Below are 17,653 nucleotides of genomic sequence, written 5' to 3' on the forward strand. Positions count from 1 at the left end.
ATATGCATTCCTCTGGTTCACTGCTCATTCTGTGCTAACACCAGGAACTGTTCCTTCAGCCATTTCCCCCTCTGCACTTTTATATTCTCTCCTAAAGCCACTTTGCCCTGTTGTCACTCTCCCTTTCTTCAACAAATACATCTCCTCAACTGTGTATCAGGCTTCTCCTCCTAATCTTCCTCCCTTCCCTATTCAGTGTTTACCTCTTCCTTTGTAAAGTGCTCCAAGATATTATTTTACAGGAGAGGTGACACATGTACTCTCTATGCTGCCTTATCTGATCTCAAGCAGGGTGGTAGTAATTGTTTGCAGCACTCCAGAGTAAGAGAGGGTAATACTGTCCAAGATTCTTTCATAATAAAGCATTGACCCTCTACTCCTGGAAGTGCTCCTGTGTGGATACTAAGTGAGTAGTGGATCAGGGTCAATGGTGATGCCCACCATAGACGTGCATTCATTGGCGCTCGCACATGACTAATTGTGACCAGAGTAAGATATCAGAGGACGACCAGCACCTGTGGCGTCATACTTTGATGTTAGAGTCAAGGTCTTCTTCCAAAGAGGTGAGAATTGGTGAAAGAGAAAAAATATTTGTCACAACACTGGCTTCATTTATGATGCAAAACATATCGAACACCCATCTAACCTGACATGTACCCAGTCAAACAACTGATGAATGCTGCTGCATCATATCAGTCAACTGCCCCAAATAAACTGGTTGTACATCCAAATTGATCAAAGGTCATTAGGTACTATAAGCAGAGTGTTAACCAAATGTTCTGCTGGTGCTCTCAAAGTTTGTTTGTTCCCAAGTTGCCTTAAAGGAGAGGCAGCAGGATTAGATTGTTGCTCAGACTAATTGAGGAAAATGTGGCCTCTTAGCTCATTTGGGAGCATTCTTGTCTATGGGTTAGAAGGAAGTTCATAATAGCATTTGATGCATAATCTAGGCTGGCACTCCAGTGCAGTACTGAGGATTGGATTGTGTTCTTAGAGTTGTCACCTGCATCATGAGATATTAAATGGAAATACCTGTGCAATGGATGGTCAAGATTTCAGGACATTTTAAGAGGAAGGGCAGGGAGATTTTCTAATGTTCTGGCCAATACATCTCCCCAACAAACAACACAAAAAAAAGCAGATCCTTCATATTTGTGGACATTACACGGGCAGAATGACTAGATAACAAGAGTTATTACATGTCTAAAGTTACCTACACCTGTAATGTGAAGTTAACACAGAGACCACCTCAGGAAGTGAATTTCCCCATGCGGCCAGCACTCAGCAAGTTGTCACCTGCATAGAGCTTTTAATAATTTTTTAAGGGTTCAGTTGTACAGGAATTGACATGCTTTCTCAGTTCAAAGTACAATGCATAATTATGCAGTTCTTACACATACAGATATGTATAAGAACATAATACAGTTCCTCACATTTTGGTGGAATTACCAGTTAGTAGAGCAGGAGTCATTCCCTGTGAGGTTTCTCTGGTCAGCTCAACAACTCTGACTGTGTATTGAGACAATATGGTGCTAACCCCATCACACATTCATCACTTCACCCTCAAGCAATGAAATTATTTTAAGTTAAATTTGATAGGGCAGAAGTTGAAGCAAATGAGGGATAGTAAATGATAGCAGTAATAGTGGCCATTCTGTTTCTAACTCCATTCGAGCTCTTCAATGCAGAGGTCAGTTGCTGCCCTTGTCCCACAGTTGCCCGGAAACAACTCCCACAGGCATGATTTTCACTCTGGGGGGTGGGGGCAGGGGCGTGATCTCATTGAGCTTGCCATCTCCGGAGGCAGTTCAGAGGTGCCCACAGAGGCGGGTGAGTGTCGAGACAGGCTGTTTGGAAGATCTGCCTCAGTTCACTGAGACTTCAGCCCAGTTTTATAAAACACTGTTAGGCCCTCTAGCCCTCATCCCCACCCACCCCCATGCCACCTCATACCTGCATGCCACTTGCATGCCACCTCATACCACCCAAGTCACCTCTATAGCCAGTCACTCAGTATCCACTGTGTGAATACCTCAGAAGCCATATGGAAATGAAAAAATATATTAACTTTTAACAATCTAAGAGAGCTCTCACTAAATACTGAAAACAAAACTCTCATTCATAAAACCCATTCAAAGATTTTAAATCTCCTCAAGTAGTCAATCTGTTATAAAAACAATAAACTTCTATTCGTTAAGTACATCAGGGATAGATAATCTTTTAATAGCCTCTTAAAATGTCAATCAAAATATGGTTTTGGAGCTTGAAACTCAGCAAAGCATTCATAATGGGCTCGGCTGTACTAACATCCCTTGGGAGATGTCAACAATAAAGTCTATTGAAACTGCAGTAACAGACGATAATGTTTTTTTCTAAGCTCCACCAGGTAACCTGTCAGACAATGCACTCCAACAGCAGGTGATTGTTTCTTTTCTCTAACTGACAGGTGAAAGTTTGTTTTTCATGTTTGAAGGGCTGGGATTTAAATACCTTCAGATCGCGACACATAAACAGACCTTATCCGCCTTCAAGAGGGTTTACATCTCCTCCATCAATTCATGACTCACACACTATGGGTTTGGTTAAGGCCCTTGGAACAGTGAAAATGCATCTCATTCAACTCAGCACTAATTTCAAATGGTCCTGCCGAGTTCGGGTTTCCTGCCTGTGTGATTCATGCCCTGCCCCCTCACTCCTGCCCACAAGAATGGAATCTGCCGGACATGGGGCATGGGACTTCTGCATCCTGGCCCCGCCCACCATTTTTAAAGGCCTCTAGAGTTGGCCCAACTCCATGAAAATCCAGTTCCGGGCTTCGGCCTCTGCTACCTGGGTTCAAATTCAATTAAAAGAATGTCCTCTCTAGAAGGTTGCAAGGTCCCATATAAAAAGGCATGGACTGCATTATGTAAAGAATATATATTTTTATTTTCTGTTGGACTGTGGATTAAAATTACAATGCCTGCAGTTTGAAGGACATGTCTGCCGGAACAGGATGAGATATATATACAATGTTGCAGTCCTGCAACACAGTGTGTCATGAAAGACAGGATGGTGCTGGAAAGGAATACTGGACCAAGGGAGCTGCCTGGCTACAATGTTTTAATTGGCGTCTGATCAGGTGACCAGGGTTTGTGTGAGAGTAGTGCTCCAGAATGGCTCCTAGTCTGAAAGGAAAAAGACCTAAAACCTCTCTCTCCTTTGTGTGTAAGATTCCAGTAATCCTACAGTAATAGCTAGCTGGGTTTTTCCCTCCTCATATCTCTATAACTTGCTCTCTCTCTGAAAACCTCCTGTCGAGAGGCAAAGGGGAAAATCACTGTTAAAGACATTGAAAGGCAAGCGCTCAACCAGTGAACTAAATACTGAAAGTGCTGGAAGACCACCTCGGCTTGTCATGGGTTGGGGAACAGCGCGGCTTGTTATCACAGTGCACTATCCCCAGTGAGTTGTGACAAAGTTTGGGGGCTCATCTGGGATATTTTGGAACAAAAGACGATGACAATTTGGGAGTAGATTTAGTAAGTAATAAAAGCTGAAAGGAAACACCAGGCTTGTACTGTCAAAAATAAGATGGCACTGGAAACTGCTAAAGCTTTCCTGCAAATGGAATAGATATCCCTGACGATTTTACAAGGGATCCCAAAAGTCAGGTTAATCGATTTGGTAAATAAATTAAGAGTAGGGTTGCCTGCCAAAGCTGGGAAGGCAGAGATAATCAAAGAGATAACACAGCATTTGAAATTGGTAGGAATACCCGAGAGACCGAGTTCTCCAAGGAGTGGTTCATTGGAGTGGGCTCAAATTTAGTTGCAAATTTAAAAAAATGCAGCAGAAAATAAAAGTGCAGAGAAGGAAAAAGAAAAGGAAAGAGAAAGGACATTTCAAAGGGACTTAGAAATGGCGAAGTTAGGAAAGGAGGAAAGAGAGAGAATTCCAGCTTAAAATGTTGACAGTTAAAAAAGAGACACCAGTAAGTGAAGCAGGACTTATTTCCAGATCAGAACCCAGTGGGGAGATGTTTAAATTTGTGCAAACTCTTCCAAAATTTGAGGAAAGGGATGCTGAAGCATTCTTATTTCATTTGAGAAGATAGCTAAACAGATTAACTGGCCAAAGGAAAACTGGACATTGCCCATACAGAACAATTTGACAGGTAAAGCACAGGAAATTTATGCTTCACTATCAGAGATGGTTTCTAGGGATTATGATGTGGTGAAAAAGGCCATCTTGAGAGCATATGAGTTGGTGCCTGAGGCATACAGACAAAAGTTTTGAAATTTAACGAAACAGCCTGGGCAAACTTACATTGAATTTGAAAGGATTAAGCAAAGTGGTTTTGACAGGTGGATTTGAGCATTAGGAGTTGAAACTACCTATGAAGTTCTCAGAGGGACCATTCTCTAGGATGAATTTAAAAACTCCCTACCTTCTGTAATAAGAACCCATGTTGAAGACCAAAGTGTTGCAACTGCTAGGCAGACAGCAGTAATGGCTGACGATTATAAGCTGATCCATAAAACTAAATCTTTTTTCCATCACCCCCATGAATTTGAAAAGGATAGAAAGGGGGAGTGAAAGAAAGGCAAGTAGCCAGGGTAAAGAATGGATAGCTGGGAATACCTTGAGATCTCCTCCTTGGATCAGGAAGGAAGGTACTGGGAGTGGAGGTGAAACGCGAAGACCTAAGTGTTTCCATTGTAATAAAGTGGGACTCATTCGTTCAGAATGCTGGAAATTGCGAGGGAAGCCCTGGGGACTTATTGGAGTTCGTAAGAGTGAGTCCGAAAAGGGAACTCGAAAACAAAATGCCACGGATCAAATTGTAGCTTTTACTACAAATGAAGGTCTGGAGGTAAACACTGCAGTGAATGCAGGTGAAGTGAATAGGGTAAATGAGAGATTTAAAGGGTTTTTATCTAAAGGAAAGATAAGCCCTTTTTCATCAAATGATGCAGCCAAAACCATAACTATATTAAGGGACACAGGAGCTACTCAAACTCTCTTGCTGGAGAAGGACCTAGTTTTCCCTCCAAAGGGTTCAATGAAAGCTTAAGTATTGGTAAACGAGATAAGTCAAGACTATATCCTGGTTCCATTGTACAAAGTGCAGCTGGAGTGTGATTTGTTGTCTGGAATAGTGGTCGTAGGAGTGGTTAAGAAATTATCCATGGATGGAGTTGATTTCCTCCGGGGGAATCATTTGGCAGAAGTGAAGGTTATGACTTCACCCATAATTACGGCGAAAGTCTGAGAGAGGCTAAATAGGCAGAGCAGTTACAAGAACAAGTTCCTGGTATTTTTCCATTGTGTGTGGTGACCAGAGCAATGGCTAAACAAAGTCCATCACCAAAGGTCAAAGTAATACCACAAGCAGATGCTAGAGTAGCTGAAACTTCCTTTAAGTATGAGAATAATTCAAAGGAAGTGTTTGGCATGTCTTCATTAATTGAGGCTCAGAAAGCAGATCCAGAGTTAAACAAGTTAGCACAGTCAGCTCACACTGAAGCTGAGGCTGAAGGAGTTCTGGAATGCTATTACCTTAAAAATGGAGGTCTAATAAGGAAGTGGAGACACCCTCACAGACCTGAGGGTGAGGAATGGACGGCTGTTCATCAGATAGTCGTACCGCCCAAATATCATAAGGCGATATTGCAGGTAGCACATGAAATCCTTATGGCAGGACATGTAGGAATATGGAAAGCCCAAGCATCGATAAACAGACATTTTACCTGGCCAAGAATTCATATAAGGATGTAATGCAATTTTGTAAAACGTGTCATACATATCAGGTAGTAGGTAAACATCAATATGTAATCAAACCAACATCTTTAATACCCATGCCAGCTTTTGAAGAACCATTCAATCGGGTATTAGTAGCTTATGTAGGACCATTGCCCAAAACGAAAGCAGGACATCAGTATATCCTTACAATCATGGATATGACAACCCAATTTTCAGAAACTATTCCTTTAAGGACGATTACAGCTAAGGTGGTCATGGAAAAGTTAACTCAATTTTTCACTCATAATAGCCTACCATCTGACATAATAACCAACCATACAATCTAACAAAGGTTCTAAATTCATGTCTAAAATTTCCAGAGAAGATGATAAAACAGAGCAAGTGTGCCAGGTGGTAGGAGTAGTGGAGGATGACAGGGACGATAAGGGCAAGGTAGAAGGAGAAGTAGTCAGTCAGTGCCCAAAGTGAATCTCCTACAATCCGACTAGCCAATATGACAATACTGGGACTGTTAGACACTGTGTTTTCATATTTAGGAGAAGGACCAAGGGAAGATCTAATGGGGTTACCTAGGAAGTATAAGGGACTTTGTAGGGATACACCTGGATGTACTATGTTAGCTAAACATGATGTGGACGTAGGAGTCTCAGTGCCAATAAAACAACATCATTATTGGTTGAGCCCAGAATAACAAGCTCCGTTAGAAACAGAGGTCGAGTATATGCTGGACAATCAATTGATTGAGTCTAGCTAAAGTGGCTGGAGTTCACCAATAGCATTGGTTCCTAAGCTGGATGGATCTACTAGATTTTGTATAGACTACAGGAAAATGAATGTAGTAATGAGGACAGATTCGTACCCAATTCCTCAGTTAGAAGATTGTATGGGTAGGGTTGGCAGTGCCTCATTTCTTTCTAAAATTGATCTATTGAAGGAGTACTGGCAAGTGCCATTAACATCAAGGGCTAGAGAAATATTCACCTCTGTTACACCAAGTGGATTGTATCAATGTCTAGTCATGCCTTTTGGGTTTAAAAAAACTCCAGCTACATTCCAGAGACTTATGAATCAAGTCATAGCCGAAGTGCCTAACTGTGTGGTTAATCTAGATGATGTCTAATATATAGTAACACATAGGAAGAACATGTAAAGCAATTAGAGGGCTTATTTAAGCAATTGCAGTTGGCTGTCTTAGTCATAAGCCTGGCCAAAAGCGAATTTGCAAAAGCAAGAGTAACTTACCTAGGTCACATCGTAGGACAAGGACAAGTGTTGCCAAGAACAGCAAATGTGGACACTCTAATAGAATTTCCCATTCCTAAAACTAAATGAGAAATCCTGAGATTTTTGGGAATGTGTGGGTTTAATAGGAAGTTTGTGCCTAACATCAGCACAATAGCTGTACCTCTCACCAATTTGTTAAGAAAACAGGCAGAAGTATTATGGTCAGCAGAATGTCAAGCAGCCTTTGATAAGCTGAAGGCAATCTTAATAAATGAACCAGTGTTGGCCGTCCCTGGCTTTACCAAACCTTTTAAAATGGCAATTGATGCTAGTGACTTGGGGGTAGGTGCAGTCCTGTGACAAGACGATAAATTAGGGCTAGAGAAATCGGTGGGGTACTTTTAGAAGAAACTAAATCAATATCAGAGGAAGTACTCTACAGTAGAAAAAGAAACTCTAGCATTGTTGTTGTCTCTTCAACATTTGACGTTTATGTCTGACACAATAACAAAGAAACACTAATCTACATTGACCACAATCCACTGGCGTTCATTGAGAAGTTTAAAAACTCGAAATGCGAGACTGTTTAGATGGAGTCTATTGTTTCAACCATTCAATGTAAAGATTGTTCATATTGCCAGCGAAGATAATGGGCAGAATTTTGCCCTTGATGGGCGGGTGGGCCTCACCAGCTCGGCGGTGGGCAGGTAGCCAATCGCCGCCGCCGAAACGGGCCCCACCGCCATTTTGAGTGGGCAGGTCGCCCGATGGCGAGCGCTTTTGCGCTTCCTGTGCGGGGGGGGGGGGGAGGGATTCCCCAACTGTCAGAGTGCGGTCTTTCGCACGCATGCGCGCGAAAGAGCACACATCTCCCTGAGACTAAGTGCTGCCTCAGGGAGAGCGCTGACAGTTTTTGAAAGTTGAAAAATAGAAAAATTAAAAAATTATTAACATATCCCCCTCATGTGACAATGTCACACGGGATGGGACATGTTAATAAATATCACATAAACTTTATTAAAGTTTTTTAAAACAGACATGAAACCTCATCCCGCCGGTGGATGAGGTTTCGTGTTTTTTCAGAAGCCCGCTGGGGCTCCTGGCCTGCCCGCCAGCCTTAAGGTTGGATGGGCAGGGCCTCTATATGGCTTAATTATCCTGTCAATGGCCTCAATTGGCCATTGACAGGTCAGCGGGCAGACAGCTGATTTCGCTGTCCGCCCGCCTTCCTGAATATTTAAATGGGGCAGGATGATGTCAGGGGTTCCCCCCGACGTCATCCCGCGTCATTTTTGCGTCAACAAGTGGGCCCCGCTCCCAGCTCGCCGACGGAAAAATTCTGCCCAATGTAATCGCGGAGGCATTGTCCTGGGTGTAAAACACTAAAATAAGTTAAAGGGGTAAGAAATGCTGAAGATTGTATAAGACTGTATAAGGTGGAGGAAGGATGAATGGAAGTAAGTCTCATGTTTTGTTGTCCATGTGTCACATACCTTGTGATGGAATACATTTTTGAAATGGCGTTTCATCTTTTTTAAGGGTGGAGGCATGTAAAGAACACATGTTTTTATTTCTGTTGCACAGTTGTAAAGAACATATCTTTTTATTTTCCATTGGATTGTGGATTAAAATTACAATGGCTGCAGTTTGTAGGACATGTCCACTGGAACAGGATGAGCGATATATACAATGTTGCAGTCCTGCAACAGAGTGTGCCATGAAAGACAGGTTGGTGGTGGAAAGGAGTCCTGGACCAAGGGAGCTGCCTGGCTACAATGTTTTAATTGGCATCTGACCAGGTGACCAGGGTTTGTGTGAGAGCAGTGCACCAGAATAGCTCCTAGATTGAAAGGAAAAAGACCTAAAACCTCTCTCTCCTTAGTGTGTAAGATTCCAGTAATCCTACAATAATAGCTAGCTGGGTTTTTCCCTCCTCATATTTCTATAACTTGCTCTCTCTCTGAAAACCCCCCGTCGAGAGGCAAAGGGGAAAATCACTGTTAGAGACATTGAAAGGCAAGAGCTCAACCAATGAACTAAATACTGAACGTGCTGGAAGACCACCTTGTGTCATCAACAAGAACAGAAAGAAATTTGGAAGACATCGATCGAAATCAACCCATCAAATCCTCTACTCTGACATTGGTGCTATTGAACTGTTTTATCCCACCCTTAAAATCCATATTTTTGTGTGTTTTATGTGCCTTGTATATGTGTGTATAGGGATTTCAGAAGAGGTAGAGTTTAGGTTATAGAGTTAGAAATTAGCAGTTCATATTTCTTTCTTTTACCACTGGTTAACGACAGTTTTTCAATAAACAGTTACTTACTTATTAAGTTTACAAACCTGGTGCTCATATTCTGTTAACCTAAATTAAATAGTGAGGCAGAATTGGGGCAATCTGGTGATTTGGTCAAACTTTTCACATTTGTTGCGGCTCGGGGAGCAGTGCGGCTTGAGATTACAGTGCACTATCCCCAGTGAGTTCTGACAATTGTATATTAATGCCCTCGATTTGGCACCAGGGAGATAAATTTTCCCCTTAGCTTTCCGAACACAGAGCTTTGTACACTGGCAGCACATACTGGGATTTATCATTGATGACAGAAAATTGTGGGGTGTGTACGCATGTTCCCAATATGCACACCTGACACGCCAAGCTATATGTTGGGAGTACTAAAGGTGAAAGTCAACCTTGTAGTATTTTTCCTTTCAGAATAAAGGGAATCTCTGAATCTAACCATGATATACCTGACTCGCATAGAGTTGTTTTCAAACTTACATGACACATCCTGAGGGCTATGAGACACTGAGGGGATGCGGTGGCATATGGTATTGTCACTGGACCTGAAAACCCAGGGGTAATACTCTGGGGACCCAGGTTCAAATCACACCATGGCAGATGGTGGAATTTGAATCTAATAAAAATCTGGAATTAAAAGTCTAATGATGACTATGAAACCATTGCTGATTGTCATAAAAACCCACCTGGTTCACTAATGACCTGAAATCTGCCATTCTTTCCTGGTCTGGCCTACATGTGACTCCAAGCCCACAGCAATGTGGTTAATTCTTAAATGCTTATGGGCAATAAATGCTGGCTGAGCCAGTGATGCCTGCATCCCATGAATGATTTTTTTTTAAAAAATCCTTTGCCCAGGGCAGTGACTGTTGATGCAAATCACTGCCCAGGCTTGCATTTTGATAAAATTACTGAAATTTTGTTATAATAAAATATTATGTAACAAGAAGTTCATACCTCAGGGAATTTTTTCTTTTGGATATATTCTGTGAGTGCAGGATCGAAGTATTTGGCATAACCCTCATTCAGACTGTATATACTTCCCTTCTTCTTTATTTTCACATCCTTTTCCACAAGAATAAATTCACCTAAAGCCTAAATAAAGGAAGAGAATCATAACAGTGGTCAAGCAATATAAATTATAGATTATTAGAACGTTAGTCCTTGAGCTTGTGGTATTTGCTATGATTAAGGTTTCTGTTGTTAATTTGGATTTAAGTAACTGTAATTAATCTGAAAAGCACTTCATTTTACAGTTTAGAGAACTAATAATTGTCACATGAAAATCAACAAATTCTAATTACTTTAAATAATTTATATATTTTAATAACTATTATTTCTAGGATTCAGTTTGAAAAGATATGCAATATCAAGAATAAGAGATGATAATGAAGGTGTGGTGTCAGAATGCTGAAAAAGAAAACCACATATTTACAGAGTGCGAAGTATTTATTAAAATTTAATACTCTTTATCTCACTTATTTTCCCTTTTCTTTCCCAGAGGTGTTGACTTCTTATTGTAATACCATTCCTTGGGCACCTGCATCGTCTGGTGCCTTGTCAAATGCTCACTGTTCATGTTTGAGCCTTTCACAATGAGTTTTGGCTATTTGCCCAAGGAGATAGTGAGTGTGGGAAGTGTGGGGCAAGGGGATATGTATGGGGGAAATTTAACTCAAAAACAGACAGTTTTGGATTGGATGGAAGATCCAAAATCCCAACATAAACCCAACCACTTCTGGTTTAACAGAGACTGGTTGGTGTTTGGTGAATGGGCAGGCAGCTAACCCATTCCCAGGAAGCAGGTCGGCAATTTAAATATTATAATGAGACTGCATGCCTCACATTTATGTATGATTATAAATTTAACTCTGAGCTGAGTTTTAAGGGTGACTCCTTAGCAAGGAACCATCATTGATGTCAGACTCACAAAACACCACAGCATTCAAGGAAACCTTGACTTCAGGGTTTTCCACATGATACCAGGCACCCTTCCCCCACCATTCCCAATAATCTCACTGCAGTCTATTTCAATAAGAAGTATGCTGTAAGTAGTTTAGAAATAATGGCAAATGAATACTCAGTGAGGGTTTTGGTCCACCCTAATAAACTTAAGAAACACAGAGAAGGAGGCATAGTGCCTAAACAGAATAACGTTATGCCAGTGTATCCCACGACAAGCACTCTAATGTGTTCCCAATCTCAATCAATTATCTGGGGAGGCGATAGTTTGCATCCAGTCACATGCTCAACTCCACCCATACAGAAGAGAGAAAATCAGCTGGAGGTTTCCTAGTACCTTCTTATGTGCCTGCTGGTGGCCAGGTAATAGCAATGCAGGCTGTATTTTTGGCAGCAGAAAGTGCATGGTGGGGGAATCAGCAAGGGAAGCATGTTAGAGTCCACAGAATCACAAAATTGTTAAAGTGGAGAAGGAGGTCATTCAGCCCATCATGTCTACACCGGTTCTCTGAAGGAGCAAGGCCATTCTCCCGCCTTCTTCCCGTAATGCTGAGCATTCTTCCTTTTCAGATTACAATCTAATTCCCTTCTGAATGCTTCAATTGAACCTGCCTCCACCACACTCTCAGGCAGTGCATTCCAGACTTTAACCTCTTGCTTTTCTCATATCGCATTTGCTTCTTTAAAAGGGAATGAAACAGAAAAAAGAAATCCTGGTTTAACCAAGAATGCCTTATTTTGTTGGTACTGTTTCAGTTAATGGTTGAATGGATGATTTAAGGTCCAAGTGTTATTTCATGCTTCTAGTGGCCCCATGCCACCAGCATCCTCCCCCACCTCACAAAAAGGCTATATTCTTCCATTAAATTTGTTCTTAAAGTTCTGTTATGACCTAAGCTGAAGTCTTAATCACACAAATAACTTACATTCATATATACTGTCATAACCACGGATCCTATCTCCAAATTACTTATGAACATATTGAAATTTTAAGTAAGGTGTGTTTTTTTAAAAAAGACCTACAAGCAAAAGTTGGCTGAGACTATAAAGTAGCCACTTGCTGGAAAATTCCTATGTAGATTACTTGACAAACTAGTCCAGAGAACGGAATGTCACACCTAAAAAGGTGTGACAAGGTCTACTTCTGACAGAGGTACTTCAAAGGAAAAGATACAATGCAAACTGAGCTGTAATCTCCTGTGGTTGTGGAGATAATGGAAAAGGATTACTAGCTCAGTTGAAACCACCTCCTGTTGAAGACAAAAGCAAACAACTGCGGATGCTGGAAATCCAAAACAAAAACAAAAATACCTGGAAAAACTCAGCAAGAATGGCAGCATCTGCAGAGAGGAACACAGTTAACGTTTCGAGTCCGAATGACCCTTCAACAGAAATAAGTAAAAATATAAGAGAGGCGAAATATAAACTGGCTTAAAGGGGGGTGGTGGGGTGGGGTGGGGGTGGGGGGGTGGTGGTGGGACAAGTAGAGCCAGTGATAGGTGGAGATAACCAAAAGATGTCACAGACAAAAGGATAAAGAGGTGTTGAACGTGGTGATATTATCTGAGGAATGTGCTAATTAAGGGTAGAAAGCAGGACAAGGTACAGATAGCCTAGTGGGGGTGGGGTGGGGTGAAGGAATCAAAAAAGGCTAAAAGGTAGAGATAAAACAATGGATGGAAATACATTTAAAAATAATGGAAATAGGTGGGAAAAGAAAAATCTATACAAATTATTGGAAAAAAAAGGGGGGGTTTGGAAAGGGGATGGGGATGGAGGAGAGAGTTCATGATCTAAAACTGTTGAACTCAATATTCAGTCCGGAAGGCTGTAACGTGCCTAGTCGGAAGATGAGGTGCTGTTTCTCCAGTTTGCTTTGAGCTTCACTAGAACAATGCAGCAGGCCAAGGACGGACATGTGGGCATGAGAGCAGGGTGGAGTGTTGAAATGGCAAGCGACAGGGAGGTCTGGGTCATGCTTGCGGACAGACCGAAGGTGTTCCGCAAAGCGGTCACCCAGTCTGCGTTTGGTCTCTCCAATGTGGAGGAAACCGCATTGGGAGCAACGAATGCAGTAGACTAAATTGAGGGAAGTGCAAGTGAAATGCTGCTTCACATGAAAGGAGTGTTTGGGTCCTTGGACGGTGAGGAGAGAGGAAGTGAAGGGGCAGGTGTTGCACCTTCTGCGGTTGCATGGGAAGGTGCCATGGGAGGGGGTTGAGGTGTAGGGGGTGATGGAGGAGTGGACCAGGGTGTCCTGGAGGGAACGATCCCTGTGGAATTCCGCCAGGGGGGGGTGAAGGGAAGATGTATTTGGTGGTGGCATCATGCTGGAGTTGGAGGAAATGGCGGAGGATGATCCTTTGAATGCGGAGGCTGGTGGGGTGATAAGTGAGGACAAGGAGGACCCTATCATGTTTCTGGGAGGGAGAGGAAGGTGTGAGGGCGGATGCACGGGAGATGGGCCGGACACGGTTGAGGGCCCTGTCAACCACCGTGGGTGGAAAACCTCGGTTAAGGAAGAAGGAAGACATGTCAGAGGAACCGTTTTTGAAAGCGGCATCATCAGAACAGATGTGATGGAGGCGAAGGAACTGAGAGAATGGGATGGAGTCCTTACAGGAAGCGGGGTGTGAGGAGCCGTAGTCGAGGTAGTTGTGCGAGTCGGTGGCTTGTAATGGATATTGGTGGACAGTCTATCACCAGAAATTGAGACAGAGAGGTCAAGGAAGGGAAGGGAAGTGTCAGAGATGGACCATGTGAAAATGATGGAGGGGTGGAAATTGGAAGCAAAATTAATAAATTTTTCCAGGTCCAGACAAGCGCATGAAGCAGCACCGAAGTAATTATCGATGTACCGGAGAAAGAGTTGTGGGAGGGGGCCGGAGTAGGACTGGAACAAGGAATTTTCCACATACCCCATAAAGAGACAGGCATAGCGGGTACCCATAGCCACACCTTTTATTTGGAGGAAGTGAGAGGAATTTAAGGAGAAATTGTTCAGTGTGAGAACAAGTTCAGCCAGACGGAGGAGAGTAGTGGTGGACGGGAATTGTTCGGGCCTCTGTTCGAGGAAGAAGCGGAGAGACATCTGACCATCCCGGTGGGGGATGGAGGTGTAGAGGGATTGGACGTCTATGGTGAAGAGGAGGCTGTTGGGGCCAGGGAACTGGAAATTGTTGATATGATGTAAGGTGTCAGAGGAATCACGGATGTAGGTGGGAAGGGACTGGACAAGGGGAGAGAGAATGGAGTCAAGATAGCAAGAAATGAGTTACGTGGGGCAGGAACAGGCTGACACGATCAGTCAGCCGGGACAGTTCTGTTTGTGGATTTTGGGTAGGAGGTCGAAGCGGGCTGTCCGAGGTTGGGAGACTATCAGATTGGAAGCTGTGGAAGGAAGATCTCCAGAGGAGATGAGGTAAGTAACAGTCCTGGAAACAATGGCTTGATATTCAGTGGTGGGGTCATGGTCCAGGGGGAGGAAGGAGGAAGTGTCTGCGAGTTGACCCTCAGCCTCTGCGAGGTAGAGGTCAGTGCGCCAGACAACAAACAACAGCACCACCCTTGTCAGCGGGTTTGATGACAATGTCAGGGTTGGACCTGAGAGAACGGAGTGCAGCAAGTTCAGAGAGAGACAGGTTAGAGTGGGTGAGAGGAGCAGAGAAATTGAGACGACAAATGTCATGCTGACAGTTCTCAATGAAAAGATCAAGAGAAGGTAAGAATCCAGAGGGAGGGGTCCAGGTGGAGGGAGAATATTGGAGGGGGGTAAAAGGATCCGTTAAACGGGGAGAGGACTCCTGCCCAAAGAAGTGAGCATGGAGACGACGGCAGCGGAAGAAGAGTTCAGCATCGTGCTGAGCCCGAAATTCATTGAGATGAGGGCGTAAGGGTATGAAACTAAGTCCTTTGCTGAGCACTGAACGTTCAGCGTCGGAGAGGGGAAGGTTAGGGTGTATGGTGAATATACGGCTGGGGCTGGGATTGGAAGACGGGATGGGGACAGAGGGACAGGCAGGGGTGGAGGGTCCTGGATGGGTGTTGGTGTCGATGAGTTGTTGGAGCTTGCGTTCCTTTGCACCTGAAAGAAAGAGACAAAGTTTCTTGTTGAGGCGTCAAATGAGATGAAGAATAAAATGAAACTGGGGGCACGCGCAGCTTCGAGAAAGGGTGCGGCGGTGTTGCTGGAGGGAGAGGTCGAGTGTGTTCATATGGCGGCGCATGGCACTGAGTGTGGATCTCAGAATGCGACGAGAACAGCAGTCCGAGGAGCATTGTATGTCCCGGAGATACCTGTAATCCTGGGTGGGCTCGAAACATGAGGGATGGAACTTCAGTTGAAATCCACGTGGGGTAAGTTGGAGATGGAGACAGTTACTGAGGAAGGAAATATGGTTGTGAAAGCGGGTTTCAGTAAACATCTTGTCAAACACCAGGAGAGAAATGGAAAGCAATGAAGGTGAACAAGGCAAAAGAGAGATACGAAAATCCTGTCGGAGAGAAGAGCAATACTTCTTCAAGGTAGGCATTCCTTGAAGAGTAGTGGCAGTCAATTAAACACTAAGATAAAAGCAAAAAACTGCGGATGCTGGAAATCCAAAACAAAAACAAAAATACCTGGAAAAACTCAGCAAGAATGGCAGCATCTGCGGAGAGGAACACAGTTAACTTTTCGAGTCCAAATGACCCTTCAACAGAAATAAGTAAAAATAGAAGAGAGGTGAAATATAAGCTGGTTTAAAGGTGGGCGGGGGGTGGGGGGGGGGGAGACGGGGGGGTGGGGGGGGGGGGGGGGGGGAGGGACAAGTAGAGCCAATGATAGGTGGAGATAACCAAAAGATGTCACAAACAAAAGGATAAAGAGGTGTTGAAGGTGGTGATATTATCTAAGGAATGTGCTAATTAAGGGTAGAAAGCAGGACAAGGTACAGATAGCCCTAGAGGGGGTGGGGTGGGGTGAAGGAATCAAAAAAGGTTAAAGGTAGAGATAAAACAATGGATGGAAATACATTTAAAAATAATGGAAATAGGTGGGAAAAGAAAAATCTATATAAATTATTGGAAAGAAAAAGGGGGGATCGGAAAGGGGGTGGGGATGGAGGAGAGAATTCATGATCTAAAATTGTTGAACTCAATATTCAGTCCGGAAGGCTGTAAAGTGCCTAGTCGGAAGACGAGGTGCTGTTCCTCCAGTTTGCGTTGAGCTTCACTAGAACAATGCAGCAGGCCAAGGATGGACATGTGGGCATGAGAGCAGGGTGGAGTGTTGAAATGGCAAGCGACAGGGAGGTCTGGGTAATGCTTCCAGACAGACCGAAGGTGTCCTGCAAAGCGGTCACCCAGTCTGCGTTTGGTCTCTCCAATGTAGAGGAAACCGCATTGGGAGCAGCGAATGCAGTAGACTAAATTGGGGGAAGTGCAAGTGAAATGCTGCTTCACTTGAAAGGAGTGTTTGGGCCCTTGGACGGTGAGGAGAGGGGAAGTGAAGGGGCAGGTGTTGAAGACAGCCTGGTTAAATTGGCTCCTTTTAAAACATAAATACATTTGGACTGGGAAAGGTCATCCATGAGAGAAGGGATCTTTTTTTAAATTAACCTTGCTGCGGCCAACAGAGGGGGCTGAATAAAGAAAGGGAGCCAGTTCATTCCTCCTCACTCAGAAGCATAACAATTTGGGGTACCTCATCCAGGGTCATAACAAATTGGGGGAACCTCGACCAGGGGCTGGTCATGACAATACTTACCCTAAACCCCATTCTCAGAATGATGCAAAGACAATTATGGTGCAATATTTCATTTTGGATCATTCTACTGGCACAAGTACTTGCAGGTAGTGCATCAGATCAGAAATGGTAATAATTCTATGGGTAATATCAGCTACTTACTGGGTCCAACATGAAGAAGTTGACACCTTGTCCCGTGGAGAGCGCTACTAGAGTAGCGCTGCCATAGAGTGCATACCCAGCAGCTACCAATTCTCTCCCTGGTCGAAGAGCAAGATTTTCAGTAGGCTGCTCGCCAGCATCCTATCAAAGGCAAAACAATGGTCAGTTACAGTGTAATCTATTGACTCTACAAGTGATCATTTTCCAGAAAACCAATTAACTAAGGATGAGGTGCAGTGACTGAGTAATCATGACTAATAATTCTTACACAGAATTATTTGCCTTTCTGTGTCATTTTTGTATTAACAGTGAGGCCATGCCAACATTGTCCAGCTACTGTATTAAAAAGAGAGATTCGGAAGTATATCCTGAATTTCTGGCCTTAACTTTCCTCTGGTCAGCAGATGGGATATTCATCCATTCACAAGTTGCTCCTTAACCCAGTCACGTTTTCAGGGATCAGGGCTATTTACATATTTCAGACAACTGTCTGTATCATTCAGGGCGTGGCAGGAACATCAAGCTCAGATGC

General features: G+C 43.4%; 1 protein-coding gene across 1 annotated transcript in view; it reads right to left on the reverse strand.

Moving 5' to 3' along the window:
- Nucleotides 1-17,653, reverse strand: part of LOC144696670 (fructose-1,6-bisphosphatase isozyme 2-like) — a 69,744-nt gene that overhangs the window by 16,567 nt on the left and 35,524 nt on the right. Inside the window, exons 4-5 of the mRNA XM_078568245.1 lie at nt 17,122-17,262; nt 10,230-10,367 (exon numbers count right to left, since the gene is read on the reverse strand). Of these exons, the coding sequence (XP_078424371.1) occupies nt 10,230-10,367; nt 17,122-17,262 (279 nt within the window). The remainder of the gene's footprint in view (nt 1-10,229; nt 10,368-17,121; nt 17,263-17,653) is intronic.

This window comes from Cetorhinus maximus, chromosome 2 (assembly GCF_964194155.1).
Source record: "Cetorhinus maximus chromosome 2, sCetMax3.hap1.1, whole genome shotgun sequence".
Taxonomy (NCBI): Eukaryota; Metazoa; Chordata; class Chondrichthyes; order Lamniformes; family Cetorhinidae; genus Cetorhinus; species Cetorhinus maximus.